At 38.4% G+C, this 21,759-nt stretch overlaps 1 protein-coding gene across 1 annotated transcript in view; it reads left to right on the top strand.

The window, feature by feature from the left end:
- Positions 1-20,505, top strand: part of NEB (nebulin) — a 195,472-nt gene extending 174,967 nt beyond the window's left edge. The window contains exons 146-165 of the mRNA XM_045032832.1: positions 9-113; positions 970-1,062; positions 3,362-3,454; positions 5,076-5,168; positions 5,600-5,692; positions 6,841-6,933; positions 7,494-7,586; positions 8,784-8,876; positions 9,490-9,582; positions 10,055-10,147; positions 10,634-10,726; positions 11,963-12,055; positions 12,329-12,421; positions 12,692-12,784; positions 13,782-13,889; positions 14,211-14,394; positions 15,762-15,854; positions 17,186-17,335; positions 18,479-18,588; positions 19,588-20,505. Of these exons, the coding sequence (XP_044888767.1) occupies positions 9-113; positions 970-1,062; positions 3,362-3,454; positions 5,076-5,168; positions 5,600-5,692; positions 6,841-6,933; positions 7,494-7,586; positions 8,784-8,876; positions 9,490-9,582; positions 10,055-10,147; positions 10,634-10,726; positions 11,963-12,055; positions 12,329-12,421; positions 12,692-12,784; positions 13,782-13,889; positions 14,211-14,394; positions 15,762-15,854; positions 17,186-17,335; positions 18,479-18,588; positions 19,588-19,761 (2,133 nt within the window). The 3' untranslated portion in view covers positions 19,762-20,505. The remainder of the gene's footprint in view (positions 1-8; positions 114-969; positions 1,063-3,361; positions 3,455-5,075; positions 5,169-5,599; positions 5,693-6,840; positions 6,934-7,493; positions 7,587-8,783; positions 8,877-9,489; positions 9,583-10,054; positions 10,148-10,633; positions 10,727-11,962; positions 12,056-12,328; positions 12,422-12,691; positions 12,785-13,781; positions 13,890-14,210; positions 14,395-15,761; positions 15,855-17,185; positions 17,336-18,478; positions 18,589-19,587) is intronic.
- Positions 20,506-21,759: the final 1,254 nt, after the last annotated feature.

Genomic DNA, 21,759 nt, shown 5'->3' with positions numbered 1-21,759 from the left:
TTTAATAGCTTCAGTACCAGTTGGATGTAATGAACAGTAAAGGAAAAGTTACAGTGGTACAAGATACACCAGAAATACTGCGTGTTAAAGAAAACCAAAAGAATTTCAGCTCGGTATATTTATTGTACACATTTGCAATGCTAACTCAAATAATCAATTTTAATATTTTAAAAACACTTTTTAGACCTTTTCTTGTATGCACTTATATCCATGTGTAGCCTTACTGACTTCAGTGGAGCTACTTATACTTCAAATTAAGCATGTGCATGAGAATTTGCAGCATCAGGTCTTTAGTGTTTCATACTAATTTTACACTTATTATAGTTAGCTGACTTTTACTACCTCTCATATCTGTTGCTGCTTGCCCAAACTTCTCACTCACTTTCTGTTTTGACAGTTAAGCCATCCCATGTGCAGTATTATTAGTGTTCACCCTTATTTTGTTATGTGGCCATCTAGTGCTGTGAGTTTGTAGTATAACAATCCTGATGTGATGCAGATGTCATCTTTTAACAGTAAATGAACTATGTCTGTCCTGATTTGTTCCACATCTCACATGATTTATCTTAAGGAGTTAAGTATTTCCCTCGTGTCATGTTCACATTGCACATTTAACAACAGAAGTCTGTCCAAACTCTGGAGAGTGATACATTTCAGTCTTAAACTAAATGCTACAAAATGGAATACTATTATCCAAAAAATGTGATACTGCAAATAAAAATGATCCAAACCCTTTGTTTCCACAAGGGTCACTGCTTGTAGTAGGAGGGACTCTTCAAGGTAGGCAAAATAAACTTTACTGACCTTATTTTGCACCCGTTACAGAGAGAGCTCAGAATTGGCTCTGAGCCTGTACCTTTGTATATTAGTTTGGCCCACCCACTTTCAGATGTTTTGTAGTCACTCTCTAGGAGGGACAATATTGTGTTTTCTGTGCTTAACTTTGTTGTCTTGGTTCTGAATATTAAGATTTTATATAAAGAAGATATTGGAACAGGAACAGCTATTGAAAAGACACCTGAGATGCAGAGAATTAAACGAACCCAGGACGCGATTAGCACGGTACAAAACAATGGATTTCTAACACTCTACCTGTGCTAATACAACTCAAATAATTTCCCCTTCCTCACTCATTTCCTTATCCAGTGCTAACAGCAGTTTTGGAATTACTTATGAAATTAAGGGTTATCTTAGAGCCTTTGCCTATTACTATTTGTCAAAAAATAGTTTCCTAACAAGCTTTAAAAAGTTTTATTTTCTTCAATATTTGTGGTATTAGGAAAGATTAGGAAAATCTTTCTAATGATTAACAATATGCTAATTATAATCCTTTTCTAAAACATGGAAGCTCTCATTCTAATTATAATCTCTCCCCAAACATGTAATTTAACACATTTTTATATCAAGTTTACTTGACATAAAAGTTTTAATATTCTAAAGTATGAATAAGGATTTATTTATGCATGTTGGCAAATGCAATTTTAAATATTTAGCCTCCATATAGTTTATGCTTTGAATGCTGATGTCATATTAGGGCAAGGGATACTAAAGCTTGCCGCTATTCAAATGTTTGCTTGATGATGGTGGAAGAAATTTGTTCAGGAGAAAGTTGTTTTTGCACCTTGTAAAAAAAGGAGACAAAACTGATTTTTTTTTAAAATAGGCTCTTGTATGCAGCCTCACCCATGTTGGATATTATATGTTTCATAAATCCAAAACTTGAACACCTACATTCATATAGAAAGCAAGTAGCAAGGTTACAGATCTGTTCAGTGTATTTAGATTTATGCTAAAAATCAATTTCAGTCCACAGTATAATAAAACTGAGCTATTAATGGTAGCTTAAACTATAGCTGAGATTCCCTCTGCTTACAGCTTTACTGTGTAGAGGACTGGAATGCTTTAAAAGTAGATACCTGCTTTTAAACTGGATGGCTGTATTGGTCAAAAGTGAAGAGACATCTCTGGTCCTATTGAAATGAATGGGATCTGCAGGTTCTCAAAATCTTTGGAAATCAGACTAAATCTGTTTGGGTAGCTAAATATGGATTTAGGTGCCTAACTTTAGGCACTTAGGCTAAGATTTTCAAGTGACTAGCAATTTTGACAATTCATTTTTTTGGTGCCTAAGTGATGCATCTCAAATTAGGCCCAAATTTTAGCAGTCATGTGATCAGCACTTTCAAAATACCATGCCCTCTTGAGGTGTCTCAAGTTGGATGCCCAAATCTCGGGCTCAGGTTTGAACATTTTACTTTAAGAAGCTAAGATTGTCTGCCTCTTTACTCTGGGTTCAATTATTGGTTGATTGGTTTTTGATGCCATGGCAACTCTGGCTTTTTTAAAGACTTGAGAGCCAAAAGATTCATCATCTGTGCCCTAGAGAAACCCTCTGCTCCTGTCTATTACATTAGAATTTATTGAAATCTGGGTCTCAGAAGGAGATGGCTCCCTATGAAGGGAAGATAAGATTTCTTTATGGACAACTGAACTTTATTGAATACACTTGTTTAAAGATGACCAAGGTCATCTCACTTATGGCAAAAACAGGTCCCCAGAGTGAAGGATCCATGTCTGAACCCACTGCATGTCCTAGCCTTTTCTCTAATTTATAGTATAATGTGTATAACAATTATTTTCAGCCTGAAGTCTCTTGATTATCATCAGTGAAGCTATAAGTGGTTAATATCATACAGAATATCTTGTTTATCTTGAAAAGATCAGACTATTCAAATACATTTTCAAAATGTATCTGCTGCCATAGGGTTAGGGTGGATGCATGCTGGTCATAGTTATTTTTAATCACAATGAACTGGGAGACATTCAGGGCATAGGCTTCAATTCCCATTGCATTGTATGCAACCTGTTTACCTTTAGACACACTCAGGGGCGGCTCTAGGAATTTTGCTGCCCCAAGCACGGCAGGCAGGCGTGCCTGCAGGAGGTCCTCCGAAGCCGCGGGACCAGCGGACCCTCCGTAGGCACACCTGAGGGAGGTCCACCAAAGCTGCGGGACCAGCGGACCCTCCGCAGGCAAGCCGCCGAGGGCAGCCTGCCTGCACCCTCGCGGCGCCGGCAGAGCACCCCCTGCGGCTTGCCACCCCAAGCACGCGCTTGGCGTGCTGGGGCCTGGAGCCACCCCTGGACACACTGAGATGGCTTAAAGTAGGCTGATAATGCAGATCAGTTTTGGCAGAATCTTCCTTGAAGACTGTCCTTCCACATGGGTGTATGTAATGCTTTAAGTTTCAATAAGTTTTAAATGATCTGTTTCTTTGTTCTATCATGTAATTGGGTACCATATGCATATGTTTAATGAGCTTTAAGTATTTTTGTTTTTTGAATGTATGTGACTTTGCAGATTAAATATAAGGAAAGTATTGGAAAAGGAATTCCAATTTCTGATCTTCCCGAAGTGAAACGTGTGAAGGAGACACAGAAGCACATCAGCTCGGTAGTGGCTGATATTTTCTGCACTCATCTGTGTGACTTGCACAGTCATAACACTATGCTTGCATTACTAAATAGTCCTCCTTTCCTTTCTAATAAATACTGTTGTTTCCAACTAGGACTCTCAGGAAGGTGTATGCCCTTTGCAGAGCTCAAGCTTTAGCCTCCATTAGCATTAATGGCTGTTGCTTGTTGAAAGGAGACTGAACCTCTCAATCTTTATGATGAGCACCAGCAGGGCACTAGAATTCAATTTTCTTCACTACTCAAGCTTGGAGCATGATAAACTCAGCCAATTAGCTGATTTAATGCTAAATATGTGATTAAGAACAAAAAATGGTCAGGTAGTTTCTTAAACAATTCTGCAGTGTTGTGAATGGTTGGAGAAAATCTCACCAAAAGTATCTGGAGCCATATTAATTGTCACAAAATCCAGTTACAGTTCTGAGTATAAACAGCAGCTTGGCCTTCTTTGTTACTCTGTTGTTAAAGAGTCACTGATTTTTAGGTGACATTCCTCTTAACTTCAGTGAGAGTGTTGCATGTAGACTCATGAGCAGATGTGGGCCTTGGTACCTCAGTTATTCACTATAAAAGAATTATCTTGAGTGATGGCAAAGTCCTTATAAGTGAGTGTAAGTAACCTTTAAGTAATAACTTTCCCTTTCCTGTCCTCTGTCCCACCTTTTCCCTCTGAGCTTCTTCTGATACTAATTGGTTTTTACAGTTCAGTTTTGCAGAATCTGGTTATATTTTCAAACTACACTGGTGTTTGCTAACCTTGGATTTATCTCATCTCATGCTTTGAATGCCTTATTTACCATCTATTCTAACCATTTTCTAGTTCTGGTGGCATACTGAAGGCATATAATGCAGTATGTACATCCATTTTAGTGATTTACAAGTTACATCTCTAACATAATTGTAGTTCTGGTTCTTATGATCAGACTTCAGACTGAAGCATTTTATATGCAATTTTCTTTCATGAAAATGCAAGCAATTATTTGATCAAATAATTACAAATGAAGATGAATCTAACTGTATGAGAGCTGAAATTCAGATGTGCTTTCTCATCAGAAAACTAAAACAAAATGGAGGCACTTGAGTATTATTAATAGTTAAGACACTGTGATAGGGTAAATCTTGAAAGGGGACTTCATGTGAAGTGGAGCCACATTGCTTAGTCTCTATATGTGCTTTCAAAATGTACTACACAGACCTCTAAGAATTTTAGCCATATGTTGACACTATAACATAAAATATCTATCTCTGAAAACGTTAATTACAGGAAAAGTAGCACATGGGAATTTTCAAAACCAAATCAACGTGGTTTTTTTAAAGAACTGCAACAGTTTTAGACCCCAAATCAGCAATGTATTTAAGCATGTGTGTAACTTTAAGTGGGCAATCCCATTGACTTCAGTATGTTCATGTACTTAAAATTAGATGCCTGGCCAACTACCTTGTTGAACCAGGGCCTTAAAAACACAGACCTGCAGCCAAAATAAAATGTGCACATATTTACATGTATTCCAAACAAACTACATATCCAGCTTCAGTTAGGTTTCTGTGAAAAGTGAGCAGTGTTCTCATCACTTCTGTGGGTGCTTATGTTCTTTCTGCAGGTGTTGTACAAAGAGGACCTCGGGACAGGAATCCCAACACCTACGACTCCAGAGATAGAAAGAGTCAGACGCAATCAAGAACACATTAGCACGGTATTTCTCAAAGAAATAAAACAACTCATCCTTTCACAATAACATCCTAACAACCATTCTTTGTTTCTTCAATTATTTAGAAGAAAATTACCGACATGAAATATTTAACTCATCTCCTGCCATTTCCATTGTGTTTTAACCTTTTGAGTGATTTACAATTGTATATGCATAAAAAACAAACAAACAAACATCCACCTTGAAGTCAGCAGTAAAATTAACATGGCATTTTTCCTCTGCATGTTTTTTTTAATTTTAACTCACCAGCTTGTGAGTATTTATGAATAATCAACCACCATGCATCTGCCTTTAGTATTCACCTCTAGAAATGTGTAATAGTCAATACTATTACTAAACCCTGTTCACCACATAGCCAGACTTAATAACCTCGCCTGGTTTGAGTACTTTTTTGGATACTTTCTTGTACCTCACAGGTGTTGTACAAGGAGGGCTTGGGGACTGGGATCCCAACATCTGTCACTCCAGAGATGGAGAGAGTCAAACGCAATCAAGAGATCGTTAGCTCGGTATTTCCAAAAGAAAACAACAATCCCGTTAACTCCTCTGTTAACTCCTCCATATTAAATTTCTTCCTTTAACCCTGCACAGGGCTTTGAATCACAGCCCTTTTTTTTTTAACTGAACCACTAAACCTGTCACTATCCTAGTACAGTATTTTAATTTTCCATCCCAGTCTAACTTAGTTCTAAATAGTTCCTTCTGTGAAATTTTAACCATATTTACCCTACCATATTTACCCTACCACATTTCTCCCACTGAAAAACATGTGATGTTCAGAGTGGATTCCCATCCTCTTCCTCAATAACATAGTAGATGTTTTTAACAGCCTTTGGCATCACCATGTTAGTGCAGTGCAAATGTAAAATAAAACCTAACCTTTCTTTAAAGCAATAGAATGTAATTAGAACAAGACATGTCTTTCTTTTGTTGTTGCCGTGTTGGATGCTTTTCTTGTATCCTGCAGGTCTTTGTAAACAGACCCAGGGCAGCATTGCTGTCGTTCCAGAGAGGAAGAGAATTACATACATAATGAAGATTTGTTATAGTACTCACAATCCCCTAGGATAAAGTCTTCTGGTCCTAATATATTACATTTGAATTGCCATCTATAATTCATGAATTTTACGTCATGATGCTTTTTTATTATTATTAACTTTTTTGTGTCCCTGTTTATATGGGGGAGGTTTGAATTCATTTTACACCTACTCAAACACCATAGTTTTGAAATTCTGTCCTGACTTGAGATTCTTACGCCGCTTAGGAGAATACAATATAGTTACACTTTTTGATACATGTACTTACCACAAGCTACTCTGATCTCATTTAAACTGGTACAAGTCTGGAGATATCCATTAAAATCAATTTAATCACTCCAGATTTACAATGAAGCAAATTAAATCAGAATCTGGCCCACTTGTGCCTTCATATTTCCCCACACATCTCTTATTAATGGGAATTGTGGGTGCATAGCTGAGGTCACAAATACTGCATAATCATCAATATTAGTTAATTTTCTCTTTAACTTTTTCTAGTTTGGGGGTCAGGACGGATATAGAAAAATTGGATTCTTGATGCTTAACGTGTACATGATGTTAAATGGAGATTTGTTGACTTGCTTCTTCTTTTTCTTTGACACTTCCTTGTTGCCACACAGGTGTTGTACAAGGAGGGGTTGGGGACTGGGACCCCAACAGCTGTCACTCCAGAGATGGAGAGAGTCAAACGCAATCAAGAAAATTTTAGCTTGGTATTTTTAAAAAAGAAAATAGCTACCTTTAACACCATTTCAGATGAACTTTTAAACATTTATAAAAGTTCCACCCTTTTCCTTTCCTCTAATCAACTTATAAAAATAAGACCATCCTCTTTCCAATTTTCAGTAATTACTACTTATTTTTTTTTGTACTTTTCATGAGTTATGTAATTCTGAGGAACTCCTAACCACCATTTCCACCCCTCTATTTTCCAAATCCCTGTTTAACTTTTAAAAAACTAGAACTATTTTGAATTTTTAATATAGCACTAGGTTTTTGATTAGCCTCAATCCCTTTTTCCCCCCACTGTAGTGCACGTAAAAAATAAGACACGGTATTTCTGCAAGTCTAAAGAATTCTATCCGAATTGATCACAATTCCTGTATAACACGGATCTTAGCTGGCTTATTCATTAACACTTCCTGCTTTTTTTTGTGCAGAGTGGATTTGGTAGACATAAAAATTGTATTCCTTATGATCAACACTTACCCTCATCAAGTGGAGTATTACTGACCTTTAAAAAAAAATTTAACACGTCCTTGTTACTCAACAGGTGTTGTACAAAGAGAACCTGGGGACAGGAATTCCAACACCTGTCACACCAGAGATTGAGAGAGTCAAACGCAATCAAGAAAACTTTAGCTCGGTATTTTACCAAATGAAAAAACGTTTCCTTTAACTCATTTTTAAATGTTTTAACCTTTACCAAAATAACTATACTGCTATCCTTTCCCTATAATCAACTTATACTGATAAAACCATCCTTCCCCCCATCTTTTTCTGCAATTTCCAGTGATTGATATCTTAGTCCTCTTCATGTTTTATGGTTTAGATAATCCTGAACGTTGCTATCTATTTTTTTTTCTTTTAATAACAGGCTTTTTTTTTTTAATTACCTCAATCCTTGATTTTTTTTCTGGTTTAATGCACATATCAATTAAGACATGTTTGGTCAAAACCTCAGCTGATATAAATCTGTATAATTTCAATGTAACTACACCAATTTAGAGTGCTGAGAGTCTGTCTCAGAATTTCTGCAAGGGCTAAAGAAGCATTTAGTTAGTATTTAGAGCAGACTGCTTCTTTTCTATCATGTCAGATGCCTTTTGCCCCATCCTTACCTATTTCTCATGGTGCAAAGACTCTCAGTTGAATCTTTATCTGTGTAAACAGGCATACCTTCATTTGAAGCTCTGGTCCTATGGGTCAAAATTGCCAGCATAGGTGCATTTCTTAGAGAGAGAGAGAGAGAGAGAGAGAGATTTCACATGCAGTCAGACCGCAATGTTAAATAAGTATTTCTCAAGTACCATTCCCAGATGCACTCTTTATAATGTAATCCCTGTGCCTTTTTCAGATGAAGGCAGCAAGATTCCTTAATCTTAACTCTGGCACCATTTTATTGATTTTTTTTTTTAGGACTCCTCCTCATTGCATATGTTATACAAAGAGAATTTAGGGAAGGAACATCAATGTCTCTCTCTCTCCAGAAACACAGGGTCAAATACAATCAAGAAAATGTTATTTCATTATTTAGGAAAAATCCCTTCATTCCTTTTTAAGCAACATTTTTAACCTCTAAAATAGCCTTCAAACCTAGATATTTCACGTGATCCACATATAAAAAACCCTCTTTCCATCAAAATTGATCACAATGTATTGTATATTACACTGCCTCTACAGCTTTTATTTCATTAATTTGTCTTGCTTTTAGTTCAGGGTCACTGTGAAAAATGTTTATCCCTCACACTTATCCCTTTCTGCCAGCACACGGGATATTATTGATGCTTGCTTTGTGTGTGTGTGTGTGTGTGTGTGTGGCTATTTCCGTGTTACCCCACAGGTGTTGTACAAAGAGAACCTGGGGACAGGAACCCCAACACCAGTCACTCCAGAGATGGAGAGAGTCAAACGCAATCAAGAAAACTTTAGCTTGGTATTTTTGAAAAGACAAAAGTTTCCTTTAACTCCATTTAAAATGCACATTTTAATCTTTATAAAGAAAACAAAACCCACACACCCTATCCCTTTCATGTAATTAACTTATACCAGTAGGACCATCCTCTTTCCATCATTTTACTGCAATTTTACAGTGACTGTTACTTAATCTTCTTCCTAACTTGTACGATCCTCAATACTGTTAACCACTTTACTCCTTGTTCGAACCTCTTTTTTGTCTTTTCTCCTGTTGGATATTTTAAAAAATCTCTATTGTATCTGTCACTCACCATGCAAGGAACATGGATCTGAATCTTCAATAGGATAGAGTGAGAGGTAGTCATAAAACTTTCTCATGTAATCAGATTAAGTTTTTGATCCATGTTTGCCAAGAAAACCATTCTCTGATGGATTCAAAACATATTCCACAATAAGACATTAGAATTATCTGGTCTTGAACCCATACTTACCCACACAGCCAAAACTTTCATGGCATTCAGCCAGTATAGAAAAGTAGAATCAGACCAACCAGACTTAATACCTGACATAATGTGGCACTTTATTAATTGTTGCTTTTCTGATTTTTTTTTGGATGCTTCGTTACCACACAGGTGTTGTACAAAGAGAACTTGGGGACTGGAACCCCCATACCTGTCACTCCAGAGATTGAGAGGGTCAAACGCAATCAAGAAAACTTTAGCTCGGTATTTCTGATAAGCGAAAAGTTCCCTTTAACTCTGTTTCAAAATGAACTTTTTTAACAAATGACACTGACCTCCCACTATTTTAACCTATTTTTGTTTTGATGTTGTTGCTTTTTAAAACATTTTTAATGCCACATTTCTAATCTTAAGAACTTTTAACCATTTGCCCTTTTTCACTTTTCAATCTTTCTTTTCTCTGAAACTTCTATGTTAATTTTTTTTTTACCACCACCCATTTTCATAACAGCCTCAACTACTGCTTTTTTGCGGTCTTGTTAAAACACAATATTTGTTCAAAGAATTGTTTTGTGGTTAAAAAGCAATGTTAGATCTGTATTTCCCCAGATGCATTCTTTTAAAAACGTAACACCGAAGTCTTACAACAAGATAGAACATGCCCTAGGGTTCCAACTTGTAAACCAACAGTTTTATTTATTGCTGCTTTCTATGGCTGCTTTCTTATGTCTCACAGGTGTTGTACAAAGAAAATGTAGGGAAAGCTACCCCAACACCAGTCACTCCAGAGATGCAGAGAGTCAAACGCAACCAAGAAACCATTAGCTCGGTATTTTTAGCAGGAGAAACACTCTTTTTAAGATCTGACCTGTTTAACCTAACACTAGAGGTTTTAACAATCCATGCTTTCTAACTTTAAAATGGATGTGAATTCACCTCTTGGCATAAAATTCCTACCTTTTACACTTATAAATAAGCTACATACTCATCTTTAATCCTTTGGTACTAGGATTTTATTAGAGCAACAATTTAATTGACTTTCTTTTTTCAATAAACAGTGGGTTTTTTTGTTTTGTTTTTGTTTAAACCTTCCAGACTCCTTATTCTACTAAGCTATTTTGCTTCCATGAAGTGCTGATTCCTTAATGGAGCCATTCCTGCAGCCAATTAGATCAATCATAAAGCACTTATTGATTTTACTGGAAACAGGAATGGGCCCCAAAAATAACCCTTTCTAAATGTGTTAATTCAGAAGCTCTTGTTTTTATTGTCATTGTCTTTTTATGATTTTTGGATACTTCTTTGTATCATGTAGGTTTTGTACAAAGAACACGTGGGGAAAGCGACCCCAACACCAGTCACTCCAGAGATGGAGAGAGTCAAACGCAATCAAGAACACATTAGCTCGGTACCTATAAAATAAAGTTTTTCCCCCTTTGCTCCTAGTTTTTAATAAAATAACACTAACGTATTTCAGAAAGGCTTTTTTAGCTTAAAACATTAGCTATGGCTCTGTTTGCATAATTATTTCTTTTGCTCTGAAAAATAAACCTAGCTTTAGTGTTAACAGTCTGCTCCTGGAATTTTAAGATTGTTTTATAACCCAGCTCTGTGACTGTAGGGCTCTATCCAGATATTATCAGTCTCTGTGGCTGCTGGCCTATACGAGCTCAGCAGCATTTCCTCCCTATTCTTCCACTGAATCCAGTTAGGAACTGACCTGGTGACATACTCGAGACCTCTGTGGGAGTTGGAAGTAGTTGACAGTATCTAGGAAACATTGAGAACCACATGGGCTTAAACATTAGGCCGTGATCCAGAATCAGTGGGAGTGTTTCCATTGCCTTAACTGGAATTGCACATCTGTACAACCTGCCCCTTTTAAGGGATGAAGTCTCAGATTGCCATATACAGCAGTCAGGGCCCTGGGAGTGATGCAGTGAGATTTACAGAACATCTGCCCCTGGAGTTGGTTTTTACTTTGGCTGACTGCTGTCAATCAGCCAGAGAAATAAACATCTCTGGCTGACAGCTTCAAAACAGAGACAGAGAGAGAAGAATCCTTTCCAAATGGTGATTTAGTGGAGAAAGTAGTAAGAAGGGATGTCTTCACTGGGGAAACCTCCAACCACACCCAGTGATCATACCCTGGCAGCTGTGGGAAGGTTCAGTCAATGGAGTCTCATTTGGGTTGGGATTCAGATTACAACCAGTTCAGGTGATTGAGAACTGAAGACCCTCTTACCAACTGCCCCTCCTACAGCAATTCCTACTCCAACCCTAATCTTAAGGTTTGCATACTACATGAAGGCAGTGATGTGGTGCATGGGAGTTAGGGAGTCATTTTTCAGGTCTTCTGGAGCAACCGCTTTCTTGACTAGAACTGCCCAGGGCACAGACAACTTCCCAGAGCTTGTACATCCTGCAGTACCATAAATATTTGCAGCTGGATAGAGCCCTTCTATTTTAATATGAAAACTTCATTTTTAATCTTTTGTTCCAGTTTTTTTTTCTTACTCTTACACATCCTTTTCCCTTTAGATGTTTGGCATTCATGTAGTGCTGTGTACCATAAAAAGGCATGATTTTTTTTAAATTTGATAAGTAATTTGTTTTTTCTGGATACGTCTTTTGTATCCCGTAGGTATTATACAAAGAAAACTTGGGGCGAGCAACCCCAACACCTGTTACTCCAGAGATGGAGAGAGTCAAACGCAATCAAGAAAACATTAGCTCGGTATTGTCTTGAGAAACTAAAATGTGATGTGACAGTGCATTTTTAAAAAATACCTTTAATCTGACTAGTTTTTTTTCTCCCCACATTTTTAAATGTAATTTGAATTGGCTTTTTAAAAAGACAAGCATTGATTTTATTAACTTTTTAAATAGTTTTTCCAGAGGGATTTTTTTCCTATTAACACAATAAACTTTACTATTACAAAAGTAATAGTTTAAAAAAATTCACTTGTACATTTTTTGTGATTTTTGGATACTTCTTTGTAACCTGTAGGTTGCGTACAAAGAAAACGTAGGGAAAGCAACGCCGACACCTGTAACTCCAGAGATGCAGAGAGTCAAACGGAATCAAGAAAACATTAGCTTGGTATTGAAAGGAACATCCTTATATTCAAAAAATAACAAGCCTCAAAAACTTTGTTCTGCTTCTAATTTTACCCCAATTTTCTCAACTTGCCTTTTTTTTCCTTTTGAAATAATTATTTTACTTTTTGCATAATCAGATAATGTTTTAACTGCTTTACTTCCTGATATCCCTGCAGTGATGAGTATGATTAAACAATAACACCATTTACACCATGATTCATCAACAATTGTCTAGTCTTTGACTTTTGGACACTTTTTTTGTGTGCTATAGGTATTGTACAAAGAGCACATGGGAAAAGGAACTCCGACACCTATCACTCCAGAGATGGAGAGAGCTAAACGCAATCAAGAAAACATTAGCTCGGTATTTGCTAGGACAAATAAATAAGCTACAAAATAACGTTTTAACAGTATAAATCATTTAGTCCTCATTCAACTTAAAAACATCTAAATATTAACTTCCTTACCTAATTTTGAAGTTATGATACTAAAATATAACTCTAATTCCTGGAGCTGACCATTCCTTGTTTTAACTGGCTCTCTATTTTCATCGGATTCCTTGTTTTAAATAACAATTTGACTGCAAATAACAAATTTAACCACCTAAATTCCTGGTAATGTCTTCTGTATTTAAAGCGTGTATATGGTCTGAGCTGCATAATGGCCTTCTTCAGCATTATGGGTATTTTCTATTTTTTGATAGTAGCTTGTAGTCTACATAAAATGGATTCATTCCTACAGGCAGTACCTCCCCGCCCCCCATAAGCTGTTTCTCAAGACAGCAGAGACTTTTCATGTCCTCTCCTGGCAAATGCTTATGCATGCAAATAGTTTCACTGAACCTATATGGCCCTCATCAACACAGTATTTGAGAGCCTAATGTCCCTCCCTCCCCGCACTGTAACTGAATATTAGAAGGATAAGATGGGCCTAATTATTTTCTCCACTACTCTCTGATAACTCCATGAGGTCAATGAGTTGCATGTCAATAAATGAGAACAGAATATGGCCCAAAATACTGTCTAAGGTTTGGCTCTGGCCTTTGTTTACCAAGGCAGCACTTTTTTACATACTCATTTAACAGGCTTTCACCACTATTTTGCCTTTACTAGACTTTAGAGATCAGCGTAAAAAATCTTGTACTTAGTGAAAAGAAAGTTTGAGGCATATTCTTATACCGTGCCTCTCAAAAGCCAGTGCTATCCATGGCTCAATAACTAAACTAGTGTGGTGGCCTAGAGGCTCTCGCCAGCATGTCCTCATTCATTTTGTCTCATCTCATCATGCCTGTGCAAAGTGTCTCTGAGAATTCAGAGGCAGACGTACTAATCTACATTCACGTCCTGTTTCTCATTTGTTAGGTCCTCTATTCAGATAGTTTCCGGAAACAAGTGCAAGGCAAAGCAGCCTATGTATTGGATACCCCCGAAATGAGGCGTGTGAGAGAGACCCAGCGACACATCTCTACAGTAAGGCTTTCTTTTTTTTAGAAGGTTGGCAAGTGATGTAATCAAAATTTAACTCAGTTCTTGAGCAATCAGAGTTGTCACATCATGGATAATGTGTCTATGGGATTCTGGTTGCTATATTTAAATAGCAAAAGCCGAACTGAGTTTATCCCTTATAGAATCCACAAGGGATACATATTTAGGATTTCCCTGTCTCTTGGCTTTCAGAAGTCAGACATGCCAATGCACATCTTTAATAGCTATTAAATCAGGGCAAGCAGAAATACCAATAGTAGCTACCCTACAGAGGAATGGACATGTCTTTTTTTTTTTTAATTGTAGGTGAAATACCATGAAGATTTTGAAAAACACAAAGGTAGCTTCACGCCTGTGGTTACTGACCCCATTACAGAGCGTGTGAAAAAGAACATGCAGGACTTCAGTGATATTCACTATAGGGGCATTCAAAGAAAGGTTGTAGAAATGGAGCGAAAACGAGTGGACCAGGATCAAGAAACAATCACAGGTATTCAGCGCTCACACTGAATAGCAGTACTGAGAGCATTTCTTCTGCCCCATGTAAAACTCAAACAGGCCTTGCAAAATGGTCATGAAAATTTACCATCCCAAGCACTTTTCACAGATTCCAAGCCCCAAAGGGACCATTGTGATCATCTAGACTGATCTCCTGTATAACACAGGCCATGGACCATCCCCAAAATAATTAGTAGAACAGTCTTTACCTGGCCAGCTGCTCCTAGGACCCTCTGTGGGGGAGGGGAGGCTTATGTCAGGGTGTCCCCCTCCTCCTTGCCCATGTACCCCTTCTCCACAGAGCTAGGGAGGGGGACTGGGGCTCAGGAGCAGGAGAACTCAGCTGCCACAGTCTGAGCCTTCTGGTGTGAGTGCCTTAAAGAGATAGCACACGGTCTCTCATAGACTTCCCCAGCAGCCACCAGAATCTCACAATCTGTCTTCGTGTCTCTCACTCTCACAAACACACATATACAGTCTCTGTGCCTCACACACATCCCAACACATTCTTGTCGTGGTGGTGTTACTACTTGGTGTTTCCTGCAATGCACATATATGCACTGTAATTTTGTTCTTTCAAAGTGCTGTTGCTTTAGTTTCTTGACTGGGCTATGCATTTCATAATTTTATTTCTCTCATGCTTAAATTTAATTCTTTGAGTAGTGAATTCTAACATGCCTAACCTGGCCTGACTGGAGTATTTATCCCTATGGTGACTTTACACACAAAAAAAAAAGTTTTTGTTTATGTTGGTGGCGTACATTCACACATTATTGGTGAACATAAAATTCATTCCACACATGGATAGAAAAAAATTAGAGGGAACACTACTCATGTCTAGTCTGAATTTGTCTAGCTTTAACTTCCAGCTGTTGGATCACGTTAGATCAGTTTGATTCATTCAGTCACTGTTACTTTGAGCTATTTTAGTCATCCTTCAACAAATTAAATGTTGCAAAGCTCTCTTCAATGGGCCATATTAGCTACACATTGTGCAATCTAGAAACCTACTGTTTCAGCCAGGTCTTTCTAAATTTAACACACAAAGATCATAATTCATATTGATTTAAAATACTTTTAATTTCTTTCTAAGGACAGATGGACATATCCTTGTGACGTGGTTGGCAAATTTGTTACTGTACAATGGCATTACTTGACAGAGGACAATTATCTGGTCGGATAATTTGAGAAGTATGGTTTTAAGTTCTCTTCAAACTTCTCTTATGGCCTTCCAACATATTCAGCTCTAAGAGACAAAATTACTGCGTATTGAAACCTCTTATGTTCCTATTCCTTTTGCTATTCAAGATGTAAGTGGACTTTTGGCTAGTTGGTAAAAACAGGACATTTCTCTTTCAGGTCTTCGTGTGTGGCGCACTAATCCTGGATCAGTCTTTGACTATGACCCAGCAGAAGACAACATTCAGTCTAGAAGCTTACACATGATTTCTGGTGTGTCCCACAATAGCTGCCGTTGACCAGATGTTCTATTCAACAGTGTGTGGTCAAATGTGTAGTTACTTGAAATGTATGTTTTTAGAGACAGGTCAACTCTCTACCTACTATCCAATGAAGACTGATTTCCATCAGCAAGTTAAGGAATACAACTGAATAGGCTTTCATGTTGACTTCTGGAAGCACGTTATTAAATATGGCTGGGATTTTCAAACCCACCTAGGGACCAACCGCCCACTGAAAGACAACAGGACTTGCCTTTGAAAATCCCAGCCTACATGGCTATATGTTTAAACTTATCTAGTTGCACGCATAGTTAACTGGATATTTGATATTGCTAATCTTCAAAAAACACATATTATTCAACCTCAAGTAAATATATGTATGTTATGCTTTTAACACAGCTGCATTGGATTGTCTACTGCTGGCTTACATAGCTGTATTATAGTTTGTTTATCAAATGTGCTTCTTTCATTATTTATCTAAAATGAAATGGATGCAGAGCTGCCAGTCTTCTTTTTCTTACTCCCTTTCATTTATAGAGAAACGCTCTGTACTGCAAGCACCAATAAGAAAAATGTTCAGCAACCTTGAACCAGCTTTGTGTTACTTGGATGGGGGGGTGGAGGTTGATTTATGAATACATATTGCATCCTCCATGTTTTGGAAAATTCCAATCTAGTAAGAGTGACAACCAAAAGGGAGTTGTGTTCAGCTTCAGGTTTCATTCATGTTTATAAATGGCTCTGCTAATTTTTACTTATTATGTTAACTTAACTGAGACAAAGTGCTTTTAAAATACCACGTTTTGCTTATCCAAAGACAGTGATAGTTAAATGTTGGCAGTGTAGGTACCATCCAACCAGATACAGCAAAGGGAACATGAAGAGAAGTAGAGCAGCTGCCCTATAACTAGAGGGAGAAATAGGTGCAGCAGGAGAGAATGTTGGAAAATAAACAGAATAAAAATATTGCTCTTTGTATTAAAATAAAAAAATTAGGAACATCACAATTGTGCGTATTAGATTACAATTCTATCATGAAGTCCTCAGTGCACCTTCAGTAGCACTGCAGCTGTATGTGTAGTTGAGAGGCCCTAATTCTGTGGTTTCTTCATTAGCTTTCTAAGTAGCAGTAATATAAGTAACGTTTGCTTAGCTGCTTGTATCTACCATGCCAGATTCTCTCCAGCTTACTGTACACCAACATAACTGCACGGATGTCAATAGCAATGCAGTGGTAGAGTAAGATATGGCCTTTGGTAACAGAGTACCACCGAGGTAAATAGGGCCAGGCACTCAATCTGGTTTCTGCTTGTTCTCCTCCAGTCCAAGCCCAGCGGCGCAGCCGAGAGCAATCCCGCTCTGCCAGTGCTCTAAGCCTCAGCGCCGGGGATGAGAAATCTGAGCATTCAGAAGGTGCTGATCACCACCTGTCTTATTACAGCAATGGAGGCCTCTTCACCACAACTACAACAGGTAGGAAGGGAACAAAATCTTGGAAGATCGCAGGATAAAAAAAAGACTTGGGTAGCCCAGGCTCACGTCTCCTTTGCATTTTGTAAGACAGCTCCCTACCTCATTCTCACTAGTGCTTCACCTAACCTGCAAGTAAATGTCAATAGAGCTATGGATGCGTTAACCATTAGGACCTTACCTGATTCTGAGGTATTTAACAACATAGGGACAGGCCAGTTCTTAATGGCTAAAGAAGTACCAAAGTGGGATGACAGGAGCCTTGCCTGGAGAAAGGAAGACATTCTAGTTGGACTATAGTGGGATACTTGCCTGCTGCGAGTCCTGATGACTCACTCACCTATACCAGGAACCCTTTCTCCCTAAGCCTGTACTTCTCACATATCATGTCTCACTCTCTTGCTGTCCTGGAAGCAGCAGGAGAGGTGGCGGCACATGTTGGTTGAATGGACTGTGAGAGGGAGAAGCTGACACACAGCTTACGCTATGGAAGCATGGGGTCAGTGATGGAGAAAGTCTCTCTCTCCCCCCGTTTTGGGGGTAGGGGTTCTCTTCCAGAATTTTGTAGGAAGGGGATGGCTGGGGAAAAGGGGAGGGATTATATGAGTGAGAAGAGATGTTGAACTCCTACTGGGGAACTTTTGGCTCACATCCCTCAGCTTTGAAACCTCAGCTATTACAGTGTGTCACTGCAGTACTTCAGAGGTGGTTAAAGCAATAGTACTAAGTCAGGACTCCTGGGTTCTATTCCCAGCTGTCCGACATATAGCCCAGACACATGAAACAACTTATCCAATCTTTGAACCTCATAAGCCTGTGCGGTAGATATTAACGGCCCTTTTAAATATCTGAACACCATTCAAGATACTCAGATGAAAGGTTTGATTGAAAAAAACCTAATACATTTTAGCCATGACAAAAACATAACTACACAATTTTGAGACAGTGGCTGAGCCCTCAGCTGGTGTACACTGGTATTGGTTTAAATTAAATGGTAAATGAGTTGGAGGATTATTTTTCTCTTTCTCCCTCCCCCATTCTCAAGGTTTTTCCAGAGCTGAGAACTTTGCATACAAATAGTATTTTTAACACAAATAAAGATACTTGGTCAAATCAGTTTAATTTAAACAACCTTTTCTTTTCCAGTGGCTTACAAACAAGCTAAAACTATAGAACTGCCACAACAAAGATCATCTTCTGTTGCCACCCAGCTGACAACTGTGTCTTCCGTTCCCTCTCACCCATCTACCACAGGTGTAAGTAAAATTGATCACATTGTTAGTGGACTGTCAGTCCCAAGCTGTTTTACTAGCTACAGTAAAATGAATGGTGGTGTGATTTTCTTTAGTAACGTTCAACTTTTCTCCATGGTGGTCATACTCAGTAAACAGGCTCAGTTTAGAGCTAGGGCCATTTATGCACCTAAGGCCTTCTATTGACAGCAGCATCTGAAATCTCCTGTGATTTAGATGACAGGCTTGGCTTCTCCAAGTTTAATAGTCTGGTCAGATATCACACGTTAAACAAAACTGATGAGCACTAAGGCACACCACATGCAGAAACTGATTCAGTAGCAGATGTGCCACCATGCCACACTGACAGACAGTGGAAGGTCTGGGCAAAATGATGCATCTTACATTAGGAGGAATGGCATGAGCTCCAGCCCAGACCTGAAAATTACATCGTAGTCTTCTCACCCTCTAGGGGCTGCTTTTTAAACCTAAAGCCAGGGACCACATTTATTACCATTAGCTGAGGCTGTGCAAGTTAAATTACAAGTTCTAGCTCTACCTCGGGGGACCATTCCAGGGGGATGCAAGCTGTGTACAGGGCTGCTCTCAGCAAGAGTTCTGCAAGGGGAGGGTGGCTTAAAATTGGTGGATAGAGCTCCATACAAGTCTGCCATTCAGAGTTGCCCAAATGATACACTAAGATAGAACATCCCCATTTTAGGCCCCAGCCTCCTTCCTGAAGTAGACATTATAGACTGTGCTGTGTGACCTCCAAACTAACCTCTTCTCCCACCCCACATTGTGCAGGCATGGAATACATGGCTGGGAACTAGAGCTGAATCTACCCTGCAAACTAGAGTTTATTTATGGGGGGAGCGGGGAATCAGGCTAAATATGTACAGACAGAGAGTATGAAGTTACATCCTTGGGTGGTACACTGCTGCCTTATAAGCTGTTGAACAATTTGTGGCAACTTACGGCTTTTTTTTTAACCTCGTGGTATGACTTTTTTTTTTTTAATAGAAGACCTACCGTGCCATGTATGACTACATGGCAGCTGATGCTGATGAAGTTTCCTTCAAAGATGGAGATGCAATTGTAAATGTCCAAGCTATTGATGAAGGCTGGATGTATGGGACTGTACAGAGGACCGGCAAGACTGGCATGCTTCCAGCCAACTATGTAGAAGCTGTCTAAATGAAAGTTAGGTCTTCCATGAAGCATATTGACGTGGTCAAAACACACAGGCACTTTTAAACCCCAATCAGACTGGTCACTATAAATTAAACCCCTTTCTAAAGTGCTTATTGTTTTCCCCAAGTGATGGTGTCTTATGAATTGTCATTCTGAAAAAAAAAATAGAACAAGATGTTTTAAAAAAACCACCATTTACAATTCATTTCTGAGGAGAATGTTTGCTAACACACTAGTAGTCCCTAGAGCAGTGTGTTCTTCCAAACTATCGTTTTAGGACTGGACTTGCTCATCAAAACCTATTACAATGCCATCATCCCTGAGTTATTTTTATGCAAGCAACATTTTGACACAAAGGGTTCTGAGTACCTTTTGGTTTGGAATCTAGTTGAATTTCACAATATTCAAATATAATTTTTAAAAAGTATTCAACTTTGGTTTTATTGGTTTTCCTATCATGCACCCTAAGATTTTTCTATGCTGTTCTAAAAATGTTTGAATATATTTATTGTTCTCAATAAGCAACATGTAAACTTAACATCTCAAACCAGCCAAATGTAAAGCCTGGAAAAAGCCTCTCCTCTCTTCTGCTTGCTGAACGCTGATGCATGTTTTTTTCATCCGATTGTGGTGGTGTCAATAGTCACTAATTTACAGGGAAACAGCTTTCTAAGTTCACATCTCTGCAGTATGATTGATGTATTAACTTTGGGTCAAGAGCAATGAAACAATCTGCATATTAAACAATCTTGCTACACAACAATCTCGTCTGAAAATCCTTGAGTTATACATATTCAAAGATCTTTATTCCACTGTTACAAGATATAGTTGAGGCCAAGATTTTAAACAGAATTCAGAAAAGAAATGGATGCATTCATGTGGATAACGAGAACTTCGGTTACATTAGTATGATTTTTTAAACCAACAAGTTTGAAAGGCATATAAAACACACAAAATGCTTCAGGACATTAGCTAAGCTCTAACTGATGGGTTTGGGAAGAAATTATGGGCAAATTAAATTAACTTCCCCCCATCTAGTCCTGGCCCATCAGACAGAATACTGTAGTACAGGTACCAGTGGTCTAATGATCCAATATGAAAAAGTCTGTTATATTTATCAGCAGGTTAAATTATACAGCAAAGTGGTCCTAGCAGCCAGACTAATATCTCTAGAAGACCAAAGCCTCTCCTTTGGCTATGTTACCTGTGTATTTTCAGCACAAACTCACTTATGTTCTGGGGACCAGTGGTTTGCTGTTGCCACACTATGACATCATGGTCCTGGAGAACAGAGCTTTCTTACCAATAATTTCCTTTGTTAATTGTCTCTTACAATTCTTGATGTCTGGACTGTTCTCTCGCTGCAGCTCACAGAGGCAGATTAGAGTTTTGGAGCTGCATGGTCTGGCCATTGCTCCCTCCACTCACTCCATGATGAGTTATTTCCAAGCTGTAAAACTTGCATAACATTAACAAATATTCCAGAGATAACAAAATTACTATGTATATTGGATCAACAGTTGTATGGTAATGTTTCCACTTAATATCTGGGCAGAATTGTGGGAGATGCTGCTAGCAGAAAGAATTATCGGTAAGAAATTTTCCATTCTGCAGCTCTGTGTCTTCCACAGTTCTTGAAGTCTGAAGTAGCGAGCACTGAACAGATGTAGGGAGGGTTTAGAAAAGGTCCAAAAAAAAAAAAAAAAAAAAAAAAGGAAAAATGGTATCCTTCCCCATCTGTATTATTTGCTCGGAGGGCAAAAATCATTTACAGGCCACCACCTGCAGCATTTTCCAGCCAAAGGACGCCTCTGCAGAGGATGGGAAGTCCACCTTGTAGTGCTTCACAAACAAGTGTCTGCTGTGGATGAATTAGCTGCTTCTGCTCACGAAGTCGCCAGAGTTTGCATAATGTGTGCCCTGATCCCTTCTGGAACTGGACTCTCCAGAAGCCTTCAACACTTCCACAATGTGTGATCTAATTACTTGCAATAGAGGACT

The sequence above is a fragment of the Mauremys mutica genome, chromosome 10 (genome assembly GCF_020497125.1).
Source record: "Mauremys mutica isolate MM-2020 ecotype Southern chromosome 10, ASM2049712v1, whole genome shotgun sequence".
NCBI classification, from domain to species: Eukaryota; Metazoa; Chordata; order Testudines; family Geoemydidae; genus Mauremys; species Mauremys mutica.
The sequence above is the reverse complement of the archived record's forward strand: the minus strand, read 5'-3'. Positions and strand labels throughout refer to the sequence as shown.